The sequence below is a fragment of the Prosopis cineraria genome, unplaced genomic scaffold (genome assembly GCF_029017545.1).
Source record: "Prosopis cineraria cultivar Desert tree isolate PC_DT_omini unplaced genomic scaffold, ASM2901754v1 PC14, whole genome shotgun sequence".
Taxonomy (NCBI): domain Eukaryota; kingdom Viridiplantae; phylum Streptophyta; class Magnoliopsida; order Fabales; family Fabaceae; genus Prosopis; species Prosopis cineraria.
The window spans coordinates 25,620,661-25,631,745 of record NW_026555345.1 but is presented as its reverse complement, the minus strand read 5'-3'; the positions used below and the strand labels follow the sequence as shown (position 1 = coordinate 25,631,745).

The following is an 11,085-nucleotide window of genomic DNA, read 5'->3' as shown; positions in this document are numbered from 1 at the left end:
AGATGAGAAAAAGAAAAGAAAAGATTAATTGAGAACTTTGGTGTGGAAAAGATCTTTTACATTCACAAAATAAATACAAATAACGAATTCTAAATCTTAACTTTTTAGGTTCAAGGAACACTTATGGAGAATATTTATAGATTACCAACCATTAAGGTCCTCAAATCGGCATTAAATTGAACTAACCTTTATTGGTTGCAAAATCTCGTATGGGAGGGAGATTTGATTCAAATATACATATACTGCTCTCAATTTTAAAATTTCTGGAAAACTATGAATGGTTTGGAATTTCAACAGCAAGAAAGTAAGAAATTCAAAACAAAGAAGTTAATTATTTCTAAACAAATAGGTAACAATTTCAATAATTTCAAGCCGCAACTATATGCTTTCAAAGGGATGTAGAAAATAAAAATGACATCCGTGGGGGGGGGGGGGATGCCTGAAATGCTGGGATGATTTTGGCCAATAAAAAATGATGGGATGAAAAGGAATATTTTAAAAAATGGAATAAAAAAGTGAAGTTTCTGAGAAGAGAATCACACTTCCAGCTAAAATATATAAGATATAAATAAAAAATTTAGTTAGCACAAAATCACACTACTTCTGTTGCTCATCTTCGTCAGCGTATTCAACTGACACCAGAGAGATCCTGCAACTGCAAAGCAGCTGATTTTTCCCCTACTTAAAAAATAAGCCTTCTTTCCAGCCCTTTTGCCCCCAGCCTGCAGAAGTCATAAAGATTTCATATCCTTAATATACCCCACATGAGCTCTCTCTAATAACAATTACCTGGAAAAAAGTCTATTATCCAAACTACAAACTACCACATAAATTGTAATCACCAGACAATAACATGGGCGAAAATTTATACCGTTAGAATGAAATTTCTCAAGACAAGCACGATTGTGTCCCTGGAACTGCAAAAAGAGCATAAAACATACTAAATATCAAAAGCAGAGAACAAAAGGAATTCAAGAGAGTACAACACACATATATATATATAGTAATCTCCAGATAGAATCATCACTTTAGTTCGTGTTACTGTAATTGCACTTAAGGGGTGACCAATTATGTATTCAGTGTCGACACAACGAAATAAATAATTGTCACGTACCTACTGGCACCTGTCGAGTTGTTTTCTGTCCGCAACAGAAGCTGATCACCACTAGCACAGATCATTATAAATTCCGAAACACGTCCATAAGGAATCGCAACCTGCGCGGGAAGCGTCAAGGAGATAAAGAAACTAGCTTATCTCCCAAAAATACTCTTCCATAAACACATAAACTACAGTGCAACTCCTGCTGCTGACCTTTTCTAATAAAACTTTATTTTTAAAAAAGGGCTCAAGTGATTAAGGAAGAAGGTTAAAAAAATTCCATCAACTTTTTCTGCTTCTCCTGATTCTCATTTAGCGAGAAAAATCATGTCTTTAGACACAAAATTTAAAGCTAGGCACAGAGATAATCAATAAATCTCATAAACTCCATGCAACTATACAAACTGTAATCTGAATTACCAATATACCTTCCCATTAATAACCAACTGCAATGGGCATTAACATGATGTATCTTTTCCGACATTAGAACCAGACTTCTCAATTTATACCCTCCTACAAGGCACTGACAAAATACTGATCTCCATCGAGAATATATATCATATATCGAGGAACATTTGCTGAGACGATCAACAATTTTCCATGGGATGAGATTTTGTGTTTTATAATGGAGGAGGAATGACTATGTTTGACAGTGTGCCTCTCAAGATTGCGTTTGATAAGCGGAAATCCTGATTACCTAAATCCTAAGAATAAAATATTTCAGAATGAGATGTATGACAAATTTACGATACTTGAGTAAATGAGATAGAGTATGTCATACCAAATACCAAATACTGCAACTCTAAATGTTCCACATACATCATACCCAAATGTCTTGAGAATAGACATCCAGGTACTTGGAATGTTAAAACGCTCACTTAACAATCACAACCTGAATTTATTCATCAGCTCAGATGTATCAATAACTTCACATTACCATCTAACAATCATGTTCTCACAAATACAGAATAAAGAATTGAGGAAACATACACTGACAGATGGAGAAAATTTTTCCGACACTACAACTCCTCTTGCTCCCCTGCATTTGATACTGTAACCGTGCCTCTTAATGGCCAGAGTAGCTGGTTCCCATATATCAAGATATCCAGTCTGTAAAACCAACCCGAAGATTTTTTAAAACAGAAGCTCTTCATGGAAAACAGCAAGGCAAGATTTTGCATAATGATAGAAAAGGGAAAATTATAATAAATAAGAAACAACTTTCATTAAATTACCGAAAGAGAGACTTCATAAGAAGCACGTCCACTATAGAGAGTCTTCTCAATGTGGCTCTGCATTTCAGCATCTGAGAACAAAAGACAATAACTCAATAAACTATAACTATTCTTAGGAGGATGCCTAATCCTCCCCATTTGTAATGCCTTCCTTTTTTGCTAATAACTTCTTTAAGAAAGAAAACATGACGAGATGGAGAGAAATGAATTTTCGAAAGTCAAGTACAATTATATGGTGATCATGGAAACAGTTTGCCTCTAGAACCTATTGGGACCAGGCAACAAAACATAATTAAAACGATACAGACATAATAAAAACAACAAACATAGCAGTAAAGGGATGCAAATCTACGAGCTAAGAAAGAAACAAAGTTGACTTGATCCTGTGATTATCCTTTCCGTGTAGCTATCTTACATGATGTGACTGACCATTACATTGAAATAAAGGGCCTTAGGATTTTGAACACTTCCTTGGAATGGGTTGGCAATGTCCTGAGATTATCTTTCCCCTATAACTATCTTACATCCCAGCATTAACATGATGTATCTTACTGTTTGAGGTAAACTTGGCAAAGATTGTATGGTCAACTTATCTTTGTATAGACATTTGTTTTTTTTTTTTTTATCAAAGCAAAATTTCAAACCATGATCTACAAAGAAGATCATGTACAAAGAAAACCGCAGAGGCACCTAGTGAAAGAGTAGAACGTATAACTTTGAGCTCTATTAAGAAGGTAGAGGAAGGTCTAAGAGAACACTCTTGGAAGTTGTTGAACGTGATCTCTTAATTAACAATATTTCTAAAAGCTTGGTAAATAATAGAGCACAATGGCGTCTTGCAATCCATGTAATTGATCCCACCTAGTGGGATGAAGGCTTCTTCTTGTTGTTGTTGTTGATCTACAAGATCGTTTGAGGCCATAAATGATTTATAAAACTTGCATGCTTCCCATCTTTATGCCTCTCAAGCTTTTTGGAGGTAAGTACTCGAGACTTACTTAGTTCTTCCTTTGAACCTCCACTAAGAAATACTTTTTCACATCAAGTTGATAAAGATATCAGTCCAAATTATTAGTTGCCAGGACCTTCGCTGACTGGAATTTAGCAAGTAGAGCAAAAGTTTCTGAGTATTCTTCCAGCAGGAAAAAAAAAAAAGGGTTTCTGTGTATTCAATCCCATAGGTCTGAATAAATCCATTTTGAAACTAATCTTCCTTTATATCACTTATAGATGCCTTTTATCAGTGTTTTACCTGATTTTAACCATCATCCATTCACACTCCAATATTCTTCTTCCCTTCAGGTAGTTTCACAAGTTGCCCTGTGCAACTTTTGCAGGGGTATTTAAATCTTCATGTGTTGCCTTCCTCCACTTCTCTTGCTTGAGGCCTCATGAATATTCTGTGGAACCCCTTCAATTGACACAGTAGTCAAAGAAGCTTTATAAGTAGGAGAAAGTCCATCATGAGACACAAACTGACCATCACATTGCTTAGTTAATGATGTGACTTCTTTCCGCATGGCAATAGGTCCATCTCCACACAATCATCCTCATGAAGTTTGTACCTGAATTTGAAATGGAGGAATGGTTCTTCTGCGGGAGTGGGTCAACCTCAACCTGAGGGGCTTTCTTGTTCTTGGAATAGACAATTAGGCCTGCTGGGCGGTAGCCTTCAAGTTAGTCTCTTGACCAGTAGAATTCACATGTTCAGTTTCATGGGTGACATAGAGAAGCCAAGCACAATGGGAGAGCTACGGATGGTAGGCTTTAACGCTTCAGTTCATGGTGAACAAGGACAGTTTCAGGGCAGAAAGAAAACATGTTCAGTTTCATGGCAGACTTCATAGCGTCTTGAATACAAAGACTTCAGTTTGAGAGGCCAACTCTTTTGAAAGACTCCTTTCCAAAATGTTCTTCTCTGCCTTTTCCATGGCAGGTTCTCAATTAAACTCCCAACCACTATCGCTCCTGAAATTCAGCCCTCTTTCCTCCAGAACAGGCACTCCCTCCTCATACAGCGAGAAATCCTCCTTTGGTCCCCCTTTCCACTGACCTTCCTAGCATATGGCACAGTTAGTTGATCAACTTGTCATGGTCTTCACAGCATCAGTTACAGTCCCACCAGTCATGTTTCTACCTTTTGGCTTCCTGATATAGGCTTTTGTGGTAGGAGTGGTTTGATTAATTTGAGTAATCCCATCATGTGTCTAAGAAACTCAAAAGTAAATTGGCAATCTTTTGCTTCATACCCTACTCTATCTCATATCTTGCAAAGATGGTAGAAACAAAAAGCCATTTTGAGTCATTGGACTTAAAAAAGATTAATATGGCACAGGCACTAACCACAAGTGATCTTTTTCTTATCATTTGCATAAACAGTCACAGGTTCTCCCTGCAATAACAAAGAATGCAAGTAATATTTAGTTAAATTGCTGAAGTAATTTTGTTTTTTTCTTCTGATCCTATCACTACGTAAAGACTCCTAAACATACTTCTCTAACCAAGAAAATACAATTTAAAATCATTGATAGCTGAAACTTGACAACACAAATATTCAATTATAAGAAGTTTATTAACTTTCAAGTATCATCATGCAGATCATCATCAACTAGCTTTTTCATTGCACGGATACACGTAACTGTCTCTGAAGTAAGTAAAAAGTACCTTGCGATTTCTCTCGTCCAGAGGCAGAACTTGAACGGCAAGGTATGTATCAACATCATCGGCAGTGACACGATAGTCGGGTCGCATTGCACCTATATTTTTGGTCACAAGATTACTGACTCAGGTATTCTTGTTAGAAAGGAACAAAGGAAGGCACAAAGGGTAAACATAATCTCGAACAAGAAAATACCATCAATAATATTGACAGCTCCATCTTTAAAATGCCGAATCCACTGGAAAACCAAAAGGAAGAGTACAAAAGGTAATTTTTAGCAGACAGTTATCTAACATAAAAAAATGTTTTAGGTGTTAAAAGGAATATAATTCACCTCAAAATTACAAATACTGGTGCCATTTATAGAGTATCCACATGCAAGAAGTTCCCTTCCTGGAAAAGCTTCTCCGATAATTTGGAGATCCTCAAAAGCTGGTAGAGGATCATCATCTGCATCTGCATCTGCATAAGGCATTTACTGCAAAAATTAGTGCTTTAATTAATAAACTGCTTAAAACACCCTCATAAGATGAAGAAAGGATTGATTGTAGGATGGGATAAGAGGGATTGAATGTCCAGACCACAGTTTGGATGTTTAAATGTTTAAAAGGTAACAGGGAGGGGTGAGACCACCCCTCAATTTCCAATCTACTCCAAAACGGGAGGGGTTTGAGATAGGTTGGCTTCTTCATAACATTGTATTAACTTTCTTGATCATCTCCACTTTCCTTTTCATTTGAATACAAATAATATTGGATCGCTTTTCCCATAGTCATCAAAATGTATGATTCACAATCCAAATTTTAAGATTCGCAAAGCGATAACTGTATAAACCAATGGCTGAATAAGAAGCATGAATAGGTCATCCACCATACATATTTGTGCAATTAGAGCCAGCACGAAATGAACACAATTCTACAATTCAAAAGCGCATGAGAATAACAAGTCGGCGTGCCTATATGGTATTTTTGCTGAATATCATTTATGCCTCTTATAAAGCAAAGAAAGATGAATAAATTACTTAGGAATTTATAACTAATGACCTTGTATATAGCTTAAGGTCAATTTTTTCCCTCTAAACTTTGTTAAGTTTATTGTCTTGAGCATTCTGTGAACTTGATGAGAATATAAACTTGTCATATTTTATAGTTTAAGCTAGTGCTTTTAGATTTGCAATAAGCATCGCAATTTAACAACTATGTTACCACAGCAAGCGTCCAACAGTTATTTCTATATTCAATTAGAGTCTCTCTCCCTCTCCTATAAGAGTCTCTTCTTGCTTTAGTGAGAGTTCCTCATTTCTTCCACCAGTTTTCTTCTCTCTTTAATTTCTATCATCGGTTGATTTTCCCTCGCAAAAGGAAAACTTGAGAACTATTTCTTGCTTTGCAAGACTTGGTATTTACTTTTTGTATGTTTCAAATAAAACCATGCTTTAGCCATGCGCCAAAATCACCTCACCTCTAGTTATACTTTTTTATTTTATTTGTTTTGGTTTAAATTTCCAAAGTCGGCTCTCTTCAAAACTCCCAGTCAAGCATGAAGCTGAAGGGCCAAGAGGAGGAACAAGGACCATCAATACTGGGTGTGAAAGGACGGTTACCTGAACTCCGGTTAGAGGAATTTTCTCTTTCATTCCGATTTGCATCTCCACTATGAGCGTTCGCCTCTGCATTGTTGCTCCCAGGTTCGCGAGATGTGCTGCCCGTCTTCGTGGGCACACCATAGAATGAATTCCCGCTTGTTATTTGTCTCCCTGATTCATCAGCTCCTACCTTATTTGCCGCACCATTACGTCCCACCAAGTCTCTCCGATGACCGCCCGATATGTCCCGATCAGGAACTGACTGAGGGACCAGTCCCATCCTTTCTTGATTCTGGGAAAAAAAAATAAAATCAAAATATAACATTGTATACCGGAATTGAGAACATCAGTATCTGCTGAACATACCTCCTTGTAAATAACTTGTTCCTGCAAATGTTTAAACAAAACCTGCAAAGGAGAACTTCTTACTATGGATCAATCCATACGAGTAATTTCTTAGAATCAACATCACCAATCCAGTCTAAAACTAAACGAGCATTGTACTTTGGAATGATATCAAGTTTACTTTTTGCGAGGGAAAATCAACTGACAATAACTGAATCGATCCTAGTCCTTGGCTCCTAGCAAGTTAGTTTTGTTGATAAAAGCAAATCATAGAATATGTGTGTGTAAGATAGAGCCTAATGAAATTTAAAAAAAAAATTGAAGAATAAAAAAATGATTATATAGAGCCTGAAGGAATATGAATCGGCTATGACTTATACATTATAATGCGGCTCCTGTAATTTTTATCTCATACTGATTGACTGATTCGGCATTGCATTGCATCCATAATTAAAAAACTGTATAATTCAATGTCTTCTAAAATTTGTGTTATATTTCGAAGTCACCATCAGTGTGTGTATATATATAGTATATTGTGTTAAACCAAAAGAGTTGCATATTATCAGTCTTTTGTGTTCTAACTTAGAACACAGCCTATTTTGACGAACATTGAGATCACTGTTTTTTTTTTTTTGCTTGAAATCAAATATATTAGATTAATATATTTATGGTCTTTATGTCATCCTACCAACATTGCAGATGAGCTTCGGATCTATCTACTCTGACCAAGTGTAAAGGGTTTGTGAGACCAGTGCATTTTATAAATTAATATATTAATTTCATAAATTTGCAATGAAAATATATTAATTAATATCTGTTAAAAGACGAAAACAGTGAAAGGAAGAGGCCGAAGTGGGGGGGGAGAGAATGACCTTGATATTGCTAACAACGGAGGGTGCATCAGGAGGATCAGGTGGCTGGAAGGAGTATTGAGCGAGAAGAGGCAACAACGTTGACATAAATGTTAATTTTTCTTCCTCTGCATTCTGACACAACACAACATAAAAAATTATGCTTGAATTATATATTTTAACTTTTCCCAGCTAAATTTTAAAAATATATGATTCAACTGTTAAAAAGATATATATATATTTTTGTAAGTGATTTTTTAATCTTAAAAAATAGAATAAACTTATATAATAATTTCAGTGAAAATTATAATTCTCCCATATTCTCTTTTTTTTTTTTCTTACCAACATTCTATATCCTTGAACTTGATATAATTTTTAAAAAGTTGCTAAAATTGCGAATGCAAGAAATTTTTTTCAAAATTTTACACAATTTTTTTTAAACAGAAAATAACTTGCCCAGTTTTTTTAAGATCCTGTTAAATTACATATAACTCCGTTTTATGTATTAAAAAAATACACATAGTTGCCTTTTAAAAAATATGTAATTTCAAGTTTTCAACGAAATTCAAGAGACATAAGTGTAATTTACTATTTATTTTTAAGATAAGTCTACGTAAATTTAAAAATAATGCCTGATTAAGCCAAAAAAAAATGCGTTTTTTTTTTTTTCAAAGCTTAAAAAATGTCCATATTCTTTATATTTATTTGTAGAAGTTTATGCAAATTTTGAATATATATATATATATATATAATTTTGCTAAATTTACAAAAAAAAATGCAACATATATATTATTTTAAAAGAAATATGCATAACTTTTAATACAAAACGTAAGCCTAGTTTCAACGAAATTTAAAAGACAAATAATACATAATATTCATTCAACAAAAAAAGCACCCAACTTCAAAAAAAATAGAATGATTTTACTACTCTATAGTCTTTTTTTTTTTAAACACAATTACTCTAATTGTCTTTTGAGTACATATTAATCGTGTCTATAAGCATTGAGTAAGGAGTAAATGCATTTTTTTTCATAACGTCGGGAAGTGTAAATGCATATTTTTAACAAGAACTGATGACAGAAAAGTATGTTTTTCATCTCACCTAAAAATAAAAATGAGGTGGAAAAAGTAAAGGAAAATTCTCCACCAATCTCTTTAAAGTAAAAAATGGTAATTTGATACAGTAAAATGTGATAATAACAATAAGATCTCAAAAGATTTTTTTGAGATTAAATTTTTGCATAAAATTACTTTAATACTCTTTTATAATTTAAAAAGTTGAAATTCGTTAAATGTTTTAATTATTAGTGGAACTAAAATTTCAAATATTTATACCAACAATATAAAATTGAACTTTGCTGATAAATAATTGTGTTTTTTTAACTAAATTTGTGAATACTTATGCCAAATTTAAAATTGTTGATAGAAAATTATAATTTCTTAAATTATTTTAGTTATTGGTAAAATCTAACTTGCCAATATTTATACCAACCTTATAAATCATATAAAATTAATTGTGGAGGAGTATTAAAATAATTTCATACACAAATTTAATGGATTATGCATTAGTTTTGTTTTTAAACTATATAAAAAAGGTCATAAATTATGAATCAATTTTACTCTTCAACTTTAAAAATTTTCTTCTTCATCATCCTATTATTTTTTTATAGTTAGTAGGCCAACATTATATTTTTTTAATATTTTTTATTATAAAATATTTGAGTTAAAAAGTAAGAATAACTTTTAACTTGATAAAAAATATTAAAAAAATAATAGGGCATACTGGTAACCGATATTAAATGTTTTTATCATAGAGTAATAATGGAATGAATCTTTAAACATTAAGAGATAAAATTAATTTATAATTAAATTTAAGAGAGTTCATGCGCTTTCTTTGACAAAAATCACCCTTCACTCAAATTTAATCAAAGAAGTCTTGAAGATTTCACAGTGATTATTGTCATTTATTATCTGTCATTTCATTCTCCCAAGAAAGAAGCGCGTTAGCCATTGATGTGCAAAGAAAATTGAAATTGATACTTTCTTAGCAACCAAACAAGTAGGAGAAAGCAGAACCTGCAAGGCATATTCGAGATGAATATTCTCTTCAATAATTTGCTGTCTGTATGACGAAGCTTTCGATTCTGCATCTTCTAGGTTTTGTTGCCGTTGATCAAAGACCTATCGGACACAAATTCCTATCATAACTAACTACATTCGCAGGAATCAAAGCCAGATACGTTCAAGGATTTGACGCCTACCGCACGGATATCTGCAATTCGCTTTTGCAAATCATCATTTTCATGGCGTATTTGTGCTTCCTACAACAAAAACACCACCAAGTTACATGTTTTGACAAGAACGAAATGCATAAAGTATAAACCCTATTTTACCTTAATGGAATAATCCGCAAGACGTTTCCTTAGCTGCATGATCTCTCTCTCATTCTCGCGAATCTTTGCGACGAACTCCTAAATCAAGAGTTTCAATTTGAGCGGTTTTGATTAGATCGATTCAACTAAAAATTGAAAGGAATTGGCTTCGAACAGCTCTAAGAAATTGAGATTTAGTACCTGGTTTTCTGAGTTATTATTAGACGTGGATGCTTCAGGTTCCGCCATATTGAAGAGAGATTGAGCTTATTGCTGATAAAGAATAAAGAAGAAGCTTCATCCCAGGCAGGTCTTTCTTCCATTGACTCGTCTCTTGCTTCGTTGAAACCACCAGATTTGTACTGGTGATTTTTTATTAAAAAAAAAATAATCGCCATTGACTTGAGGGTGAGGGTGAAAATTATCATTTATTTGTGCTAAAGGGGAAGAAAAATTTGTGGAAATGAATAGAAGCACAATGGCATACGACAAGTTATGCATATTAATTTCTCTGTTGATCTTGAAGACGACACTTTTAACCTCTTGGACTCTGTTTTCTTCTTCTTCCTATTTAACTATTATTTATTTGCTTCTAATGGCTGGTCCCGCTTTCCCTTGTCTCTTCTTTCTCATTCTTCTCTCTCTCTCTCTCTTTCTTGTTTTAACCCTTAATGATGAAGTAGAATTTTGGAAAACCACACATACGTTTATGCAGTTAGTTGGGATGGAAAAAATATTTTAATCACTTTGATATATTGAAAATCTTACGGCACAATTTTCATCCCTCTAAACATTGAAAAACAACAATCGTCATTCCCTATATTAGTTTCAAGGCATGTTCTAAATATAAACACTTCTCATTTGCTTATAACCATGAACTAGATGCTTCCTCCTCAATTATATTCCAAGCACAAGACAGTGACAAAAATTGCATATAAT

General features: G+C 33.8%; 1 protein-coding gene across 5 annotated transcripts; it reads right to left on the bottom strand.

The window, feature by feature from the left end:
* Positions 1–473: 473 nt before the first annotated feature.
* Positions 474–10,617, bottom strand: LOC129293220 (uncharacterized). 5 transcript variants are annotated; one of them, XR_008589116.1, is made up of 17 exons: positions 10,348–10,611; positions 10,168–10,245; positions 10,036–10,095; positions 9,851–9,955; positions 7,796–7,909; positions 6,945–6,986; positions 6,597–6,870; positions 5,328–5,455; positions 5,189–5,231; positions 4,999–5,090; positions 4,678–4,726; positions 2,335–2,405; positions 2,090–2,209; positions 1,881–1,991; positions 1,528–1,803; positions 1,115–1,215; positions 900–917 (listed from the first exon to the last, which is right to left on the bottom strand). XR_008589116.1 is itself a non-coding variant. In XM_054931050.1 (16 exons), the coding sequence occupies exons 1-16, from the start codon at positions 10,393–10,395 to the stop codon at positions 582–584; spliced, it is 1,512 nt and encodes a 503-aa protein (XP_054787025.1). In that variant the 5' UTR covers positions 10,396–10,599; the 3' UTR covers positions 474–581. The 5 variants fall into 5 exon arrangements, 2 of the variants coding, with proteins under 2 accessions (XP_054787025.1, XP_054787026.1); XM_054931050.1 differs by lacking the exons at positions 1,528–1,803; positions 1,881–1,991 and adding an exon at positions 474–722 and having other exon boundaries at positions 872–917; positions 10,348–10,599; XR_008589117.1 differs by lacking the exon at positions 1,528–1,803 and having other exon boundaries at positions 895–917.
* Positions 10,618–11,085: the final 468 nt, after the last annotated feature.